We start from the raw sequence: 21,189 nt of genomic DNA on the forward strand, positions 1-21,189 counted from the left end.
CTAATGATGGTGGGGTAACGGGTCCCCCCCTTGTCATGATCTGACAAAGCTCTATACTGTGTTTAGGCAATAAGTTAAAATCTTGGAAAAACTCCTTTAAATGGGGTTTCCAGGATTAGACAATTTTTGATACTGATGATAGGACATCCCCTTTAATACTAGTGTGAACAGTCTTTGTTTGTTGGCAACTTCCATCCAGGTTTTTAACATCATTGCTAATAAGTGCGTAAAGATGAGCAAATGCCATATCAGACATCTTCATGAGCAATTTATTTCTTTTCATATCATTAAGGGCATGTTCACATAGCAGAATTCGTACAAGCGGAAAAATTGAGCTTCAGGAATTTGAAGCTGAATTTGTCTGTTTGAGAAAATTCTACCGCGGAATCTGCTATGGAATCCTCTGAAGAATTCACAAATTCCGCACTGATCAGGCAGAATTTTGCTGCCTCCCATTCACTTCAATGGCTGTGAACATACCCTTAGATGCAACAATAGAGAAACCAATAGGTCTAAAATATAGAACTATCCACTTAAACCAGCCTTGCCGAGGCGTATCTAGTGGGTAGGCCATCCAGATTCAACATTTGTCCAATGTCCAACATTTCGGCCCATGAGATCCTTTGTCAAATCCTATCTGGAAACTATGGGTTCACCATAAGAAATCTTTCAGATTTTCAAGTAGTCCAGTTTTCAGTGCACCCAGTTTCCTGGTATGACGGCTTCAACTTATCTACCACAATGTAACTCTTTTATCATTGAATTAAATCATCTGGTGTCTGAGTGTCTCATATGGTCCATACTAGTCATTCATTGCCAGATTTGCTCATCTTTGCCTTCCATTTTCTAGACTAATTATGGGCAAAATACATATATATATATGAAGTACCCTTTATAGCGATATGGTATTATTTTAGTAGGATCCTATATCTAAGGATGAGAGGCACAAGGTGATCTGAATAATAATGGTGCAAGTCTCTGTATGAAATCTGAGGCATAGAACCCTATGGGTGCCATATTACAGCTATGATAAGCTTGTATACTTGAGGTCTAACATGGGACAGACCATACCAAAATGTAATATATGATCATGAAACATAAAGTACATGTTAACATTGCCAAATTATATTTAGTGTTAAGAGAAATATGTATTTTGCCAGTTTCCCATTATTATTGAATTGTCAGAGCATTAGATGTGATCATTATATTGTAACTTTTTGTGTTTTATGTCCTGTATATATTCATATGTGCATAAAGTGGAACTAAAACCATATACAGTATATTATAGGTTGACATTGTACTTGTTATCAATGATACATAGTGTATCCAACCAAAGCTGTAGTATGGGCTCGAATTCTATTTTATGGAATATATAAGGACAATCTACATACTAAAATTGTATCTAAAAGACAAACTTTTTTGAAGATCTGACAGTATGTCTTTTTATGATACATTATTGTGTCCAAGGTGAAAGTGCCCTGAGGGGAAATGGAAGCGAATTAGTATTTTGTGTGGTTGTCGCTAATTGCTCGTTGTTGCTAAGCAGCTGCTTTATTTTAGACCAAAGTACTTTCTATCATGGATCATATGGTGCAATGTGACATGTCCTGATCTCATTGTCATCACTGGCAGGTGCAGGATCACAGGAGTAGTTTGATGTTAAATGTTCACATTTCAGAACCACTTACACTATTTAAGACAACAGAATACATAAGGATGCTCATGTAGGGAACCGTAGTACATATATATATCTCCTGTAGAAACATGTCCTCTGGTGAACTGGAGTGAGAACATTTATGACGCTTAGCCTTCCACTGTCAAAAAAGAGAAACATAGCGTCAAATGTCAAATGGAGCAACTGGGCAGAGTATAGTCAAGGATGGATTCTGGGTGGGGGGTGGAGATTGTACCACAAAAGGGGAGAAAATTGCTGTGGGGGACCCAAGTTGGCCTTTCGCAGCAGGGCCCTTAAGCCTCTAGTTACACCACTGGCTCTCACATTATATGGATTGTCTTTGGTAAGGCAACCCATTTAAAGGGGAAGTCTGTTGTCTTAAATAAGTGTCAGTCGGCTTTCCTGACATGTCTATGGTAGTAAATTCTTGAATTCCCCGTGAAGTAAAAATGTCTTCTCTTAGAAATCTGTGTCGTGCCGTACCTCTGTTATTCCTCCTTGAAATGCTTGACTAAATTGACAACAGGCTATAACCTTTGCTTTTGTCCATGGGACATGTCGTACATAGTCTAAGGGCATATTCACATGATAGTGAAAAACTGCTGTCACATGGACGTTAAAAATAGAAAATTAAATTCATCTATTTTTTTAATGGTCCCATAAAAACAGATGCAATTAACAGCTATTAACAATGGAAGACAGATATGAAACAGATGCAACATGGATACATGTATTAAACGGGTTGTGCAGGACTTGAAGACATGGCTTCTTTTTTCTTCTGAGAAAGTGTCCTCATGTCCATTGGTCACATAGTAAAGCTACAGACTCATTAAAATGAACAGGACTGAGCTGCAGAATAGCCAACAGACATGATGTCACTATACAACCCCTTTAAAATGGACTGATTGTTCCTCTTTCACAGCTCAGACACAGGCACGGTTGTGTGACTATAGCCTTAGGGGGCGTTTACACTACCGTTGTTAATATCCGTTGCTGTCTTCCATCATAGGATGACAGCAACGGAAATTAAACTGACGCAGAGAACAGTCACAGACTTTTTCTGCGTCTGTTCCCTATCTTTTGTCATGTTTGAAGATAAAGTCCTACATGCAGTAAGCTAGCTTCCATCATGTTGTTTATATTACTATCAATAAAAACGGACGCAGACAATTCTGAGACAGTTTAATGTCCGGTGCTGTCATCCTATCAGCAACAGCCATTACCAATGGTAGTGTGAATGCCCCCTTACACTGTGTTATATCACCCTATTGACAAGATTAAGGGGATATTATCACTCCTTAGGGAGAGACCACCATATAGGTGTGTGGAGACTTGTTAAGCCATTTGCGCTGCACTGTGAGAGATCATGGGAAGAATATGCAAATCTGTCTTCCATCATTGCAGCAAAGGCCTATGGGAAGGTCGGGCATGATGTTAAAGGGACTGCCCCCTAGTGGGCTGCATGATTGAGGCACTGTCTCCCTATATTAACATCATGGGAGACAGATTTGCATATTCTTCCCATGATCTCTCACATTGGAGCACAAATGGCTTAATAAGTCTCCACACACCTATATGATGGTCTCTCCCTAAGGAGTGACAATATCCCCTTAACCTGGTCTAGAAGCCTCTCACCTCTGCCAAGTCAGTCTTCTCTACGCTGGGTTGAAGAGATCCAAACAGATCTAAACAGCTGTCCTCGACTGAGAGACTGGCTTGGTAAAAATCCCACATCACTGCAGCAAAGGCCTCTGGGAAGGTCGGGCATGATGTTAAAAGGAGCGCCCCCTAGTGGGCAGCATGACTGGGTCACCGCCTCCCTATATTAATATCATGGAAAATAGATTTACATATTCTTCCCTATTGACAAGAGGAGTAGTAACACCTGGGCATTAGTTATGTTATTCATTTCCAGGAGGAATAACAAAAGAATAGCATGGAGCAGAGTTCTAAGAATGCAGGCTTCAGAATAGTGTATTTTTCTATTTAATTGGTGACAATGCAATAACCCTTAATAACAGGTAAGGAAATTTTGCCAAAAACCAAATCAATGAACCTGTAGCGAAGTACAATATTTGTCCTGTGTAACCCTCTCCTGCACCTGCTTACAAAGAAGACCCAGTTGTGCTTTCCACTAATGTCATTGCTTCTGGTTTTATTGTACATTATTCCACTTGGAAAATCTGTAAAATATGTCATATCAAAATGGTCTCACATTTTATAGATATATACATATGTATATATGTATATATTGTAGTTTATCACCTCCCTGCCATATGCATGGCCTGTCAAGTCTCATGGCCCATATTGTAGTATACTGTATGCAGAGACAAATGGGGTAAACATAAAATAAATTGTAAATCCACATTAGAACATGTAGCGATTATTCCGTGTTCGAGGCTTGCCGCACACCGTCTTGTTTTTGGTTATTAATTTATAGTTTCATTTCAGGGAACAACTACAGAAACCGAGATGAGGAAAAGGAAGTCAAGCTGTTACCAGGTATCTATGGATCTGTTAGAAGATCCCACGACCATGAGGCAGAGGGCTTTGAGCGTTGCCAGTATTTTGACAAATACAATGGAAGGTAGGTGTGCGTTATGATAGCTGCAATGAATGAGAGTTAAAGTTGATCGATGGCCGTGCCAGTTGTTGGATTCCAACAGTTTTGATATTGATTATCTTAAATGACACCTGTCACGTGAAAAATACAATTCAATCTGTAGGCAGCTTGTTATAGAGCAGGAGGAGCTGAGCAGATAGGTTTATAGTTTACAATTTAGAAATATAGTTTTGTGGATATTATTCATTATACACAGTCCAGTCACATTAATGTGTCCACCTGTCAAAATCCAAAATAACCACCTTTGGCAGAGCAGACCACTGCGATACGTGCAGGAAGAGAGGGGATGTTGTGATGATGGTCACTGGGATGTTGAGCCATGCCAACTCCAGTGCCAGCTGTGCTAGGTTGTGTGGTTGCGCATCCATGGCGCGAACGACCCGATCGAGGTGGCCAAAGGAGTACGGTAAATTCATCCTGGTGCTCGAACCACGCACGTACACTGCAAGCTTTATCAGTGATTGACAGTGTGTGCACAGTAGAGGCTTCTGAAAAAGTCGGGCATGATGTTCAGGGTGCTTCCTATAGAGGGCTGCATAGCAGAGACACTGTCTCCCTATTTACAGCTTGGGAGACAGATTTGCATATTCCTGCCATGTTCCCTTGTAGTGGAGTGACTATGGCTGTATAAGTCTCCACATACCTTATAGGTGGTCTCTCCTTAAGGAGTGACATTATTCCCATAATCTGGTCTCTCAGCCTCTCACTTCTACCAAGTCAGTTCTCTCTAGGCTGTGCTGACGAGGTCCAACCAGACCGAAACGGCCGTCCGTAGCTGAGAAATTGACTTGGTAAAAATCCCACATTATGTAAAGACTTCTTGGTAAGTCTGGCATGATGTTCAGGGTGCTTCCTATAGAGGGCAGCATAACAGAGGCACTCTCTCCCTATTTACATCTTGGGAGACAGATTTGCATATTCCTCCATAGAGAGCAGGCTGTCAATCACTGATAGGACCGCCCCCTGGACTTCTCGGCATAGAAAGAGCAGTGGATAAATGATCGTTTTATAGCAAAGATTTCCCTAGAACTCTGCTAAGCTCCTCCTGCTCTATAACATGTTACCTGCCAATTCAACAAAATTTTCCATGTGACAAGGTCCCTTTAAGGATAAACCATTGGTGTCCAGAGGCTCAGGGGTATAGCTAGGGAAAGGCCGGCAGGACAAGTGTCGTGTGCGGGTGGAGATAGGACAAAAAAGAAAAGACAAAAGTGCACTGTGTGAGAAAAGGGAATTACAAATATCTGTCAGTATCAATATATTTGTGGAAAATTTCTGCAATCTGTTGTGAAGATGGACCTTACTAACCCGAGAGTTCTGGATAACCAGGACATTAGCGTGCAAGCGATGTGTCTGCAAAACTCGTGCCAGGGCTTGTCCAGGCCTGTTGGCAATTTCATAGAAGTGTCTATGGCCCTTCATCAGAACCCTTTTCGTCTTCTGGGATTAAAGTGACGTCAGTTGTTCACAGAGGGTCTGAAACTTGGCCCCCTCCGCTCTGTCCCTTGATATTTTATGGTCTTTTCCAGGTCCACAATTTTCGCAAAGAGAGTTGAGACAATCTTTAACACATATGAGACATAGACACATGAATTGCTAATACGGTTTGCTTTTCAATCTATAATACACACACTTTTGTATTCGTGCACTTTTATTAAGAGGGTTCTCTAAGTGTATAAAACATATTTTCGAGGACCCTTTCAAGTACCCAGTTAATGGGCGAGAAATCTTTACGCACAATGTCATCAGTTAGCTTTAGGAAAGAATAGCAAAAAATATCAAAAATAAGTAACATTGTTTCACTTCCTTTCTCAGAACTCGAAGAGTCCAGGCAGAAGTGTCCACCATGTTGGTACAAGTTTGCAAACACATTTCTGATCTGGGATTGTACGCCTCATTGGTTGAAAATAAAACACGTAGTAAAATTAATTGTGATGGATCCCTTCGTGGACCTTGCAATAACCATCTGCATCGTCCTGAACACACTTTTCATGGCTATGGAGCATTACCCAATGACGGATGAGTTTAACTATGTTCTCTCCGCTGGTAACTTGGTAAGTAGAAAATGAGATTATTTGCCTAGACGCTTTATAAATTGTGAAGAAATAGGTTTTTTTATTTGAACAAATCTCTTTTATCGTGTACGCCGAGACCTGGGTCAGATTCTGCATCCGCTCCTAAATATTTGGAGGTCCAGATGTCATCATTGAGACCCAAGTGGAGCTTTACAATTAGAATGGAATAGGAAAGTCATACCTATTATTGGGAAATAGAAATACTGTTCCTCCCAATTCTTATAGTCCCCAATGACAGTCCCCGGCGAATTTATGTCTCCAGCCTCCATGCAAATTTATGTGTCCCCATGACTTTAGACTGCAGATAAACTTTTTTCTGTTATCCACTTTTCGTTAAAGGGGCTCTATCAGCAAAATCATGCTGATAGAGCCCCACATATGCTTGAAGGCTATTCAGGCACTGTAAATGTTATATTAAACTACCCCCCAGTTTTAAAATAATACCCTAAAAAAGAATGTGATCTACTTACGCATCGTGCACACTGGGCGGGCATTCAGGGTGCGCCGTCTTCTTTATCCACGCCTCCTCTTCCTCCGATGTCCTTGGGTCCCGTCCTCTGGCGCTCGCGAACTGACATTGATATAAAAAAATGGCCTGGGCGCATGCGCAGTAGCATGCGGCTTCTACTACAGCTACTGCGCAGGCGCCCAACCCATTTTTTTTTAATCAATGTCAGTTCGCGAGCGCCAGAGGAGGAAGGGACCCGAGGACATCAGAGGAAGAGGAGGCGTGGATGAAGAAGACGGCGCACCCTGAATGCCCGCCCAGCGTGCACGATGCGTAAGTAGATCACATTCTTTTTTAGGGTATTATTTTAAAACTGGGGGGTAGTTTAATATAACATTTACAGTGCCTGAATAGCCTTCAAGCATATGTGGGGCTCTATCAGCATGATTTTGCTGATAGCGCCCCTTTAACATATATTTGCTAAGTTAGGCCCGGTTCCATTCGAGGAGTCCGCTTGGGGACCACCCGAATGGAAACCTATACGCAATAAAAAGCAGCTACCTTAAGGAAACCCCATAGACTATAATGGGGTCCATGTGGTTTCTGCTCAATTTCCGCACGAAAAATGCAGAGAAAAGTGCTGCTTGCAGGACTTTTTTCTCTGCATGTTTCATGCGGAAACCACACGGATCCCATTATAGTCAACGGAGTTTGCAGGTTTCCTTACGGTAAGTGGTTTTTAATGTGGATAGGTTTCTATTCAGTGGGGTCCCCAAGGAAACGGAAACCCGAATGTAGATGTGAACCAGGCCTTAACTAGAAGATAGGAGACTGACAGAAGAAAGTATGACTGAAAAGGAAGGAACTGTAGGATCAGACTACACAGGGCGTCTTTGTAGTCTGCAACCATGGAGACATAAATTTGTAATAACAGTAGATTTAAATCAAATATTTACACTTGCTTGGTTTTCTGTTTTTGATGCATTGGAGTGATAGGACTCTATAGGGTTAAAGAGTCTATACAGTCAGTAATTCCTCAATGAGCAATGTACAGTATGTAGAATATTAAATGTATCTTTTTATTATTTAGTAAAATCAGGATTTCCCCGAATAAATCAATTTCTAACTTCAGGAAAACATTAATCCTGCATTTCTAAATGGTAGAAGTTGGGCTTTCTGTGATGAGCCAGCAGAGTTACAGCCGTACAAAGGGCCAGTGGTGAAAAGCAAATGCGATTAAGTTCTTAGAGCTTATTACTGCATGCAAACGTGTTCTGTACTAATGAGAGAGAAGGATTAGATGCAGCAGTGTTATAACAAGATCTGTTTAATTATCTCCCAAAATAATGGCTGCGGACCCAATAACCACATGTACCGCAAGAACCTTACATCAAAGACCCTTAAAGGAATTGTCCAGCGGCGGAATGTATGTTTTATTGAGTAAGAGCGCTAATACGTTGGCGCTTATGAATATACTTTACTTGTGAAATCCTTCCCTGTATATCCTGGTCACATCTCTGTTCATCCAGACGCAGACAAGGATCTCCCTTTGTCAGCTTGTTTCGTTCCGTTAGCTAAGCCAGTCCGACCCACGCTCTTTGCATCAGCCTTGATATAGAGCTGTTTGCTAAACGTGCCAATATTCGATAGGTACAGGAATTTGGATACTGAGGATGAATTTTTTTAACTTTGTGTATGCCCTTTATGTACTGACTAGAGGGGTTCAAAAAGTTGCAATCAGGTGCAGGAACCTGGATTTTCAATGGGAATATTTTTCCAGGCTAAATAATTGATGACCTATACAGGGCTGTGCAGTTAATAGTCCAAACCAGGAATAGGGAACCTTCGGCTCGCCAGCTGCGGTGAAACTATGACTCCCAACATGCTCCATTGACTTCCATGGGAGTTCCAAGAACAGCAGAGCAAGTATGCATGCTGGGAGTTGTAGTTTAGCAACAGCTGGAGTGCCGTACGTTCCCTAACCCTGGTCCAAACCATTGACTTGGACTTCTTCTTCTACAGTCCCACTCCAACTCCTTAAGGACTTTTCTCTATGAAGCCATGTGGAAACCACACGGACCCCATTATAGTCTATGGGGTCCATGTGATTTTTGCTGCGTTTCTGCATGAATCATGATAATGTGTATAGGTTTCGGTTTGGGGGATCTCCAAGTGGACTAACCCAATGGAAATCTGAATGCAGATGTGACCCAGGCTTAAGGCTACGGCCCCACATTGATGAAATTCAGTATTTTTTCTTGCAGATTTTGTTACGGCTTTTCAGCCAAAGTCAGGAGTGGATTAAGGAATAAGTATAAGAGATTCCTTTATATTTCCCATTCCTTTTCAAGCCACCCCTAACGTTGGCTCAAAACAGGCAGCAAACTGCAACAAAAAAAGTTGTGCTTCCGCAACGTGGGGCCTCAGCTTCAGAATCGGAAATGCCACCCAAAATTGATGCCGACTGGTACTTTGTATTCTAAAATCTCTCAAGTAAGGCTTATGTGCCGGTCACACAGTAGCGTGTAGTACACCATGCTGGCTATTGGTGGCGCCTATACTATTAGATCTTTGGGAAGTTCTGTATAGAATCTTGTCAACTTTTCTTGTGACTTCATTGCTAAGGCATTTAGAATTGTTTAGTGTAAACATAGAACAATCTGGAGAAGCAATTAGCGAAATGTTCCCACAATGATAAGTAGTGGAATAAACCAAAATAATTGTCTAGTCTTAATCTGGCATCACGCCGGCATAGTGAAGGTTTATCTAAAGAAAGGTAGTTTGGAAGTAATTATTCTACAAAGCAAGGATGTAATTTTTGTGGACCAGCAGGGTGAGATGCTGTGAAGGAATCTGATGCAGATGAGAGATGTGCTAGATCTAAAATGGAGAGAAAAGGAAAAGTTAGACAAATAAATCGTACTAAAACTTCTAAGATTATACAGGAAAATAGGCCCTTAAAGGGAACATTTGACCCCCCTAAAAAACTGTTAAAAAAAATTAAAAACTTACTTGAAAATTCCATATTTCAATTTCCATTTCCATATTTTTAAAACGTACTATATCTTACATTTTTCACTCTGGCCACTAAACCTAATTTTAGACAGACACGACAAAATTCTAGGAGTTGTCTTTGCAGCAATCCCTTCATTTACATCACACACTTTTACATTGCAATCAAAGATAACACTTCTATAGATAACACCACAACTATCATGACATCACTACTGATAATAGATGATGTCACGGCTTATCTCCTCCCCCTCCCTGCACAGAGCATGTCTAGACTCTTCATAGACCTCAATGAGTTGGCTCCAGACTATTGCTGTCTATGGCAGTGACTGGATAAGCAAATACTAAACTCTATTAAAGGGATTCTACCATTAATTTTTTTTTTTTGTTGTTGACACATCGGAATAGCCTTAAGAAAGGCTATTCTTCTCCTACCTTTAGATGTCTTCTTCACCCCGCCGTTCGGTTAAAATTCCGTTTTCCGTCAGTATGAAAATGAGTTCTCTCGCAGCACTGGGGGGCGGGCATCAGCGTTCAAACAGCACTGGAGGTGCCCCCAATGCCGCAAGAGAACTCTCTCCAGTGCCGCCTCTATCTTCTCCTGGAACGTCCTCTTCACGCTTCTTCTTCCGGTGCTGGCGGTGAAACTTGTAGACCTCGGGCACAGCCGACTGAGCATGCCCGCGGCCACAAGAAAAATGGCCGCTTACACAGTAAGTAAGCAGCCATTTTCTTGTGGCCTGTGGGCATGCACAGTCGGCTCTGCCCGAGGTCTACAAGTTTCACCGCCTGCGCTGGAAGAAGACACATGAAGAGGACGTTCCAGAAGAAGATGAAGGCGGCACTGGAGAGAGTTCTCTCGCAGCATTGGGGATGCCCTCAGTGCCGTTTGAGTGTTGGGGACTGCCCCCAGTGCTGCAAGAGAACTCATTTGCATACTGACGGAAAACGGAATTTCATCTGAACGGTGGGGCGAAGAAGACATATAAAGGTAGGTGAAAAATAGCCTTTCTTAACCCCTTAAAGACATATTTTCCTTCCTTGCCTTCCATTGACGATTGGTGAACATAATAACTTTTCATATTATTATCCATTGAATAAGATTAAATGCAAAAAATTCACATTACATTTGATAAAAGTGAAAATTCTACGTCCTATGTACAGTATGTCGCATGTCTCTGCTAAAAAACAAATGACGGTATATTTGTTAAAATTTTCTTGTAAGAAGGTAAAGATTCCAAGAAAAACGAGACTCTCAAAGTGAATCTTGTGATTACATAGAAAACATTGTAGAAAACAAGGCTCGGGATAAATATTCTGACATTTCCAGAAATGACTTAATTTTTTTATTTTATTTCTTAGTCATCTTTGGTTCTGAGGATTTGTTCTACTCAAAGCCTAAGAAAAAGAATTAAATAATATAGTCGGAAATTGCTGAAAATAATAGTCTGAAAAATAAGTGTCGCACTTGTCTGCGTTGTGTCATTGATGAAATGCGCAATATCAAATGCTTGAGATAATTCTCTGCCCATCTACAAGTAATGACGACCTGTAAATCAGACTAAGGAGATCTATTTCCATTTACTGTAGGTTTTTACCGGAATCTTTACAGCGGAGATGGTTTTTAAGCTGATTGCCCTCGATCCATACTATTATTTTCAAGAAGGTTGGAACATTTTTGATGGTATCATAGTAAGCCTCAGCTTGATGGAGTTGGGTCTTGCTAATGTGGAAGGCTTGTCAGTGCTGAGGTCATTCAGATTGGTAAGAAACTTTTTGCTAATTTGGCCATAAAGATATGACTTTAGCTTATTTTTATGTGAGATATTATTTACACAGTGCACCTTATACTGTTACTCTACTTGGTTATCTTATAGTTTCAGCACGTTCCTTGTTTAATGATACTCAATGGTCTCATTACCGCATAGTCTACTCTTATCATATAGCAGTGGGGTCAGGGGACGTAACTATTGGGGTAGCAGAGGTAGCCGCTGCCACAGGGCCCCGAAACTTGGGGGCACGGTGGGCCCCTGATGTGTTTTTTTGTTTTTATTAGGACCTGTAATTTACAGGAGTAACTCCAGCAGGTAACAGGCCCTATTTACTCTCCGTTCATCACTTCTACTCACAGTAGAGGTTTCCCTTTCTGCGGATGTGGCTGTGAGCAGAAGCCTGGATTGGTAAGTGAGGCCGCACGTACTTGAACCCCACAAATGCTGCTATCATTATACTCGGGGGTCTTTCCAGACCCCCGAGTATAATGATCGTTGGACCAGGAAAGGTGAGGGAACATAAAAAACACTGTTACTTACCTCTCCTGTGCCCTGGAAGGCTTCGGGCCTGTTGATGACATCACAGACTTCATGTGGACTGGTGTCATTATGTGTTGCAATACCGGCCGGAATCAGGTGACCTCTGGTCCAACACCAAAGAGATCTGTGGGGAGTGCGCCGGAGCCAGGGAGAGGTAACAAATGTTTTTTTATATTTGCATCCTCCCCTGGATCTCTAATCATTATACTCTGGGGTCTGAAAAGATAATAATAATTGTTTATGGGTGGTCCATAATGGAGCATAATACTGTGTGCAGGGGCCACTATGGGGCATAATACTGTGTGCAGGGGCCACTATGGGGCATAATACGGTGTGCAGGGCCCACTATGGGGCATAATACTGTGTGCAGGGGCCACTATGGAGCATAATACTGTGTGCAGGGGCCACTATGGGGGATAATACTGTATGCAGGGGCCACTATGGGGCATAATATTGTGTGCAAGGGCCACTATGGAGCATAATACTGTGTGCAGGGGCCACTATGGGGCATAATACTGTGTGCAGGGGCCACTATGGGCATAATACTGTGTGCAGGGGCCACTATGGGGGATAATACTGTGTGCAGGAGCCACTATGGGGGATAATACTGTGTGCAGGGGCCACTATGGGGCATAATACTGTGTGCAAGGTTCACTACTGGGCATAATACTGTGTGTGGGGATCACTATGGGATATAATACTGTGTACTGGAATGCAGGGTGGGGGCTTGGGGGGCCCCATGTCAAATGTTTGCCTTGAGGCCCCACCATTCTTAGATACACCACTGAGTGGTGGTTACCAGACCCTACTGAGACCAGTACTTTCACTGGAGACAATAGACATTTTTGTTAAAAAATTAAAGCAATCTGCAGTAGGTTAGACTGGATGTGCTAGACTGTACTGGCTAGAAGAATACTAACATTTTCATCTTTATAGCTTCGTGTCTTCAAGTTGGCAAAATCTTGGCCTACACTGAATATGTTGATCAAGATCATCGGTAATTCGGTGGGAGCTTTAGGAAACCTGACCTTGGTGTTGGCCATCATAGTCTTCATCTTTGCCGTGGTCGGCATGCAGCTGTTTGGCAAAAGCTACAAGGAATGTGTCTGTAAAATCTCTGATGACTGTGAACTTCCTCGCTGGCACATGAACGATTTCTTCCACTCCTTCCTGATCGTGTTTCGAGTGTTATGTGGAGAATGGATCGAGACCATGTGGGACTGTATGGAGGTGGCAGGACAATCTATGTGCCTCTTGGTGTTCATGTTAGTCATGGTCATTGGAAATCTTGTGGTAAGTACAGTGTTCAAAATTTAGTAGCTAGTTCTTTGTACCAGTACCCTTCTTTTGGATGAAACTCAATGTCCATTACCCATATTATACTTTTTCGTCATTCATAGTCTTTCCCTATAAAGGGCAAGTGCTCAAAAATATGGGACCTGTTCCCCCATACACATACATTCTTGGTTTTTTTTTTTTGAGCTTACCCATATTCCGAGTGGGGTAAAGCCACTGACAGACAGCTCTTGCAAGGCTCAACTCTTGGGGCATGTTGAAAAGATTTGGGCATGTTAAAATCAAGCATGCCTGACTCTTCTATCCCTTGTTATCTGCCATGGAGGGAGAGTCAGGAGGATTCCCCATATACGTTAGATGGTCAGTCCTAATATGTATGGATGGCTTGCCTTAATATCTATCTTATATATATATATGGCTGGCTTAACTCTATGGTTAATGGAACACTATCGTATGCACAGCTTATAGTCAAAGTTTTTGGGCATTGATGGGTGTAAATGTGGCACATCTTGGCCCTCTTTTGCACCAAAGAATACATTGTTCCTTCTGCAAAAGTGGAAAGAGCATTGTGAGTTATACTGGAAATGTACATCAGACCGATATAGATTTCAATTTTGATTCCTGAATTATTTAGATGTATCCTGTGCCAACCGGGGACTTAATTTATTCCTAATAAATTTTTGATAGAAAATAGTAATTGGTTCATTTTGAAGGATTATAATATCCATGTTCATCGAAGCCTCCATTCGATAACAAACCTTACAGTCAATGACAAATGTGTACTAGGCTGTTGACGTTGCGTTGCGTGCATTCGAGGGTTTGGTACAACTTTTATATGAAATTGTAACCCCTCATCTTTTTATATACTGCTTAGGTTTTGAATTTGTTCCTGGCCTTGTTGCTGAGTTCATTTAGTTCCGACAACCTTACAGCTACAGACGATGACAATGAGATGAACAATCTCCAGATTGCTGTGGGAAGGATACAAAGGGGAATAGATTTTGTTAAAAAAACAGTCCGTGAATGCCTCCAAAAACCCTTTGTTAAGAAACAGAAAGCTCTAGACGAAATCAAACCTTTGGAGGAGCTTCACAACCGAAAGGAAAGTTGTATGTATAACCATAATGCAGTTGATATAAATAAAGACCTAGATTATCACAAAGGTGGCAATGGAACTACCAGCGGAGTGGGCAGCAGTGTGGAAAAATACATTATCGACGAGAGCGATTACATGTCATTCATACACAATCCAAGCCTCACCGTTACTGTCCCCATCGCTGTCGGCGAATCTGACTTTGAAAATCTTAATACAGAAGATTTCAGCAGTGAATCTGATCTGGAAGAAAGCAAAGAGGTAAGGAGTTTGTTTTTTTACTTTTATTATATGTATGATTTTCTTTTAAGCTTATTTTTAATATTTCTAGAAATTTAAATCTAACATCTGAACTTGGGTTTATTACTTTTTTGTGTTCTTCACTAATATATTACAGTAATATTGTGTTGAGAATGTTTTTGAATCTTTATGTGTTCCTTTGGATCTCTTGATTTGTATTGTCGTGGTTAAAATATCTTTAGTATTTTTTTCATTGACTGATTAGTTTGTATAGAATTATTCTAATTATTCTTAAACAGGCTCATTATATAAATGAGCTTCTGTCTGTTCTTTATGTACGACCAAATGACTGGATCGATCTTCACCAAATTTGGCACACAGATACATTAGGTGTCCAAGAAGGTTTTAGGCTTGGCCTATACTCTCTCAGACGTACAGTTCCTGAGATAAAGTATTCCCAAAACAATGACCTGCATTAGCCAATACAAACCTGGAAGTCTTTCACTCATATTCCAACTGCCAAACACACATCAGAGGTTTAGTTACACAGCTCAGCACACATCAGAGGATTAGATACCCAGTTCAGCACACACCAGCACACATCAGAGGATTAGATACATAGCTCAGCACACAGTATAACACACACCAGAGGATTAGATACACAGCTCAGCACACAGTATCACACATCAGAGGATTAGATACACAGCTCAGCACACAGTATCACACATTAGAGAATTAGATACACAGCTCAGAACACAGAGGATTAGATACTCAGTTCAGTACACACCAACACACATCAGAGGATTAGATACATATCTCAGCACACATCATGACACACACCAGAGGATTAGATACACAGCTTAGCACACAGTATCACACATAAGAGGATTAGATTCACAGCTCAGCATACACCATCACACATCAAAGCTTTACTTTAGGTTTCCATAACAACCCAGCCATTATTCTTCACTGCTGTAAGTCAACTTTAAAGGGGCAGGGCGTTGTAGATGACACTGTTACACAAGGTCACATACACACAACTTTACTCCAGGTATCCATATAACCAATCGCAGGTTTTTCACTGATATAAAAACTGAGATACACATGATCACATGACGTTTATAGACACACAAATGACATAGAAAATACACCAGTGCAAAACTGGAAAATTCTTAAGGATCCACTACACAAACAAAAAATGAAATATAACAATGCGAAGTCGGGTCCTCCTGCTAGTACACAATAAATTTTAGACTGTCATTGCTTATCTTAAACAAACTGTGATTGGTTCTATGGCCAAATCTTTAAACACACAAACAAACACGAATCTTCCAGCAATGGAAGTTAATGTTGGCTGTATGGGACAGACTGTCGTAGGTATATGTACGACCAACAGCAGTCGGTCTATAAAAATCTATTTGTATGCCCATCTGTAGTTGTAAAAAGTGCAAATTGATGTATGGCCTTCAAGGAAATCTATAGTGCTTAGGCTCAGATTCTTTTTCGGTTACTTACATAAACAAGAAGGAAATTGATGGCAAGACTGATCTTTTTGTTTTGATTGGGAATTAAGTGTGTGAACCCCACAGATCAAATGTGCCATTAACATTGAAAGCCATAAAGCTGTTAAAGCCACCGGACCTACCGGAAGAAACAGACATATATATCTCTATTATAATTGTTTTTATTTCATTATCAAAGTATTGGCAACATTGTTATATTAAAATTACTTTTTTTATTTTATTATATTTTAATGACTAATATTATTAGGTTACTCTTATTATATTAGAAATAAAACATCTGTAAGCTTGTTAAACTTTTAAAATTTTTATATATAATGCATATTTTTTGTCTCCATTTTTTTATTTTATTACCATTATTTTTTCAGTTAAAGTACTAAAACATTATATTTAAATGAGTGTTAAAATAGTTGTCACCTACAAAATAATGAAAGGCTTGTATTTTAAACATAAACCCCATTATCAAAAATTTATATTTGTAATATTATCAGTAATTATTCTATTAGAAAATGGAGCTGGAGTTGGGAGTGCATTTTTTAATTTGAGGAATAAATTTCCATTAAAAAAAAAATAATAATACAACCCTAGAGCTCTAAGCAGAAATGCGTGGAAGTTCCAACAACCCTAGCGCACTAAGCGGAAACGCGTGGAAATGTCGACAGCCCTAGAGCACTAAGCAGAAATGCGCGGAAGTGCCAACAACTCTTAAGCGGAAACACATGGAAAGGCTGACAACCCTAGACCACTAAGCTGAAACGCGTGGAAGTCCCGACAACCCTAGAGCGCTAAGCGGAAACGCGTAGAAGTGCCGACAGCTCTAGAGCACTAAGCAGAAACGTGTGAAGGTGCAGACAACCCTAGAGCACTAAGCGGAAACGCTTGTAAGTGTCCATAACCCTAGAGCACTAAGCGGAAACGCATGGAAGTGTCGACAGTCCTAAAGCACTAAGCAGAAATGCGTGGAAGTGCTGATAATGCTTAAGCGGAAATGCGTGGAAGGGCCGACAATCCTAGAGCACTAAGCGGAAACACGTGGAAGTGCCGACAATTCTAGAGCACTAAGCGGAAATGCGTGGAAGTGCTGGGGAAATGCTGTGGCAAAAACCAAAGCCTTATCATTTCCATATGTCTAAAATACAAGCATAAAAAACTGTATATGTAAAAAAAATAAAAAAAAATAAAACATTATTTTCTTAACAGCACTGTTGCCTTTCAGATCCCAGGTTCTAGGACCTCCGCATGGACTTCATATGTTCTCTCCTCTGCATACTGGTTTATGGAAATTAAATTGTGAGCCCCATTGGGGACAGGACTGATGTGACTAGTGCTGCGCCGTGGAATATGGTGTTGCTATTTAAGCAACGGTAATAAATAAAGTGACCTCCTGGCTATTACCCCAAGTAGTAACCTATTTTTTACCAATTTTTTTTAATGGGAGATCACAAATCTGAGGTCTAGATAAAAAGAGCTACTCTAACAGAACAGGGGTATTGTTAATTTTATCTTTTTTTTTTCTTTTTTGTGCTTGCCCTTTTTTGTTCACTTCTCACAGGGGTAAAATCAAGCAGAAGCCACCACGAATGCAACTCTGGTGCTTTTAAACAAGGCAGCGCAACATGTCGCCACGTTTCCTAAGGTTAAATGAAACAATATCTAATTACAATTAATTTTGATTGGCTTGCATGCAAATCAGCTGTGTCCCTTGCCTGTCCATTGCAATCCAATACAAAACATGCACAGCTATTAGGCTTAGGCTGAGTCGTGTGACTCACTTCACAGCATGGTCTGCCGAGACTGGCCGATAAAGATGTTGTACTAAAACTAGAAATGTTTGATTTCTTTTTTTTTTTGTATTTTATTTCAACTTCTTCAGCATTTTTTTAATGCATGCCCTAAACCTATACCGCTTAAAAGTCACAAATGTAAAGTAACAATGGAGCATGCACCATATGGAATGTGATAAATACATGAGAATAATGATTATGTAATATGTTTGTCTATTCGCACAATACTGCTGCCGTTATTAAGGGAACAATGTGTCGAAAGGGGTTCGAAAATGACTTTTACTGTCTCCGACACTGCAAAGGAAAGTGTTACCAGTTTTACGTAGTAAAGCCAGATTGTGGAATCTATTGCCGTTTTTCTAATCTGTTTTTATTTTCCTACTATTCTATTTTCTGAACATGATTATGGGGGCGGCCATCTTGCCTGAGCTTCTTCTCTGCTCTATTAACAGCATTTAGTGATATGTTGTTTTTTTTTTTTAAATTATAGTCATGGCCATAGGCAGCAAAAGTTTGGTGTACATGGGAAAATGTTGTAGTCATGCTCTGTAAAGGAGGGAGAGAGTAAATAAGTGGTCAGTAGTCTACTGTCAGTAGTGGATACAATGTAGGGTCAGTGTTATTAACAGCATTTATTGATATGTTGTATTTTTTTTTTACATTATAGTCATGGCCATAGGCAGCACACGTTTGGTGTCCATGGGGAAATGTTGTAGTCATGCTCTGTAAAGGACGTGGAGAGTAGATAAGTTGTCAGAAGTCTATTGTCAGTACTGGATGCAATGTAGGGTTAGTGATATCAACAGCATTTAGTGATATGTTGTTATATGTTGGTTTTTTTACATTATAGTCATGACCATAGGCAGCACAAGTTTGGTGTCCATGGGGAAATGTTGTAGTCATACTCTGTAAAGGAGGGGGAGAGTAGATAAGCTGTCAGTAGTCTATTGTCAGGAGTGGATGCAATGTAAGGTTGGTGTTATTAACAGCATTTAGTGATATGTTGTTGGTGTTTTTACATAGGCAGCAAAAGTTTGGTGTCCATGGGAAAATGTTGTAGTCATACTCTGTAAAGGAAGGGAAGAGTAGATAAGCTGTCAGCAGTCTATTGTCAGGAGTGGATGCAATGTAGGGTCGGTAGGGCTGAGCGATCTGGATCTTTTCCAGCAGGATTGAGGTAGCAGGTTATCTCAAGATTGGCTCAACCCTAAACGTGACTTTTCCCATAGAGAAGCATTGACTAGGGTTGAGCAATCGGGATCGGAAAAGATCAGAATCCGATCGGCGATCGAGCAAATTTCATGATCGCGATCGGGATTAGCTAAAACATGATCAGAAATCGGATTTTAAAATCGATCCTGAAATCTCAAGATCGGCTTAACCCTAAGGGTTAGTGTTATCAACAGCATTTAGTGATATGTTGTTTTTTTTTAACATCCATTTTGTCTAGGAATCACGCGTATTTTGAGAATGGGGTTGAAGACTCCCGTCCTCTGACTGTTGTGCTTGGAGAGGTGGATATGCATGCTCTGTCCTCTTCATTCACTTTTATGGGAGTTCACAATAGGTTTGTAATAGCTGTGAAAAACATCCATTTTTTTACGGCTGTCTTGCACCCGAGGGGCATCCATTTTCACTGATCCCCATACATTTAAATATGTTGGCGGGGTTCATGAAAAAAGAGATATGACCTACTTGACCCGTTACAATGGACCATCATGGTCATCTGATATCCCCCATTCACATGAATTGAACTAAATACGGCCATATGACTATAGTATAACAGTACTTGGCTATTTTCGGACATCCCAAATAAATGAATAAAGAGAGACCTTCACCTGCTCAGCAGTCTCTCTGCAATGGGTCCCAGTAGTGGGTCCCCAACCCCGTATTCTTCACTTACTGTAGATTTGGGTTCCATGATCATAACTTAAGATATGGTTTGTAAAAGTATCCCAACGAGGATGGGTGACTACTACAGGATTCCAACCATAAACAAAGATAATATACTTAATTTGACTTTTACTTTAATTTAATTTTACTTAATTTCTGGAAAGCCCCTTTAAATAATCCAATTTTCCATTAGTGAAGATGGTTTTAATGTTTTGAGGTTTTACGTCAATAATTCATATTCTTGTGGGATATAATGGGATTTAGAAGTCAATGGGTTAAAATATTGGAATTATGTTTTGGAAAGAAGAAAATTCTCACTGTAGCGGTTTTGGGGATCTTTTTGGGATTTCATTTACCACTGTATACATCTCTGACCTCCATTGAGGGAATAAAGTAGTATATACCAGCATGTATCCAATTGGGTCACCAGAAAAAATGACATCATTCAGACCCCCTACCGATCCCTTATTGATCACCAATCCTGAGGATAGGATATAAATGAAAGAGAACTGGACAACTCCTTCAATCCATAAACTGCATCGATTGTATCACTGCCTGTTGTCTTATTAGTAAGGGTTATATTTTTCAGGGACAGTCTATAGGCTGTTGCTGGTACCGCAACTTAACCCCTAATTGAGTGAACAGATCTGAGCTGGAATGTCAGACATAGCCCATGGTGTTTTTAGAAAAAAAAAAATCATAGAAGTTTTTTCATATACCAAATTCTCAAACACATGTATAAAAGTGGAATGGCTGCTTATATGTGTACAGGTAGTCACTTGGCAAGTATATAGAGTACTTGGATATTCAGAACCTATAATATAGTACTAACCATCTCTCATCCACCTCCATGCTAGACGTACAAATTATATTAGGTCCAGTTAATGTCAGTTCGAGGTCTGGATAGAGAAGCAGACTCGCTAATCTGATTGATTTTTATGGATATTTATTCCAATGCACTTAATAAATAAATCCTAGTGTATGGGATGTGCACTAAAATGATATACTAAGAAAGAAAATGCACCATTATATACTAGTTACACACAACATACGGGCACTTAATTTGGTTATTGGCACTCAAAATAAGTAATCGTATACCACCCCTAAGAGCATGTTGAATACTGGTTTGACTCTAATAGGGAGCTAGTCACATTGAATATAGTTTCTGATCTTCAGGTGACATATAATAGATCAGATGTCGCTGAGAAAATTGATATA

The 21,189-nt window shown here is 40.3% G+C and overlaps 1 protein-coding gene across 2 annotated transcripts in view; it reads left to right on the forward strand.

The window, feature by feature from the left end:
• The window catches only part of LOC142216413 (sodium channel protein type 2 subunit alpha), a 161,456-nt gene that overhangs the window by 107,017 nt on the left and 33,250 nt on the right, over positions 1–21,189 (forward strand). For both annotated transcript variants that reach the window (XM_075284217.1, XM_075284215.1), the window contains 5 exons: positions 4,127–4,262; positions 6,114–6,352; positions 11,424–11,597; positions 13,082–13,438; positions 14,316–14,795. In XM_075284217.1, the coding sequence (XP_075140318.1) occupies positions 4,127–4,262; positions 6,114–6,352; positions 11,424–11,597; positions 13,082–13,438; positions 14,316–14,795 (1,386 nt within the window). The remainder of the gene's footprint in view (positions 1–4,126; positions 4,263–6,113; positions 6,353–11,423; positions 11,598–13,081; positions 13,439–14,315; positions 14,796–21,189) is intronic.

This window comes from Leptodactylus fuscus, chromosome 8, assembly GCF_031893055.1.
Source record: "Leptodactylus fuscus isolate aLepFus1 chromosome 8, aLepFus1.hap2, whole genome shotgun sequence".
Classification (NCBI taxonomy): Eukaryota; Metazoa; Chordata; class Amphibia; order Anura; family Leptodactylidae; genus Leptodactylus; species Leptodactylus fuscus.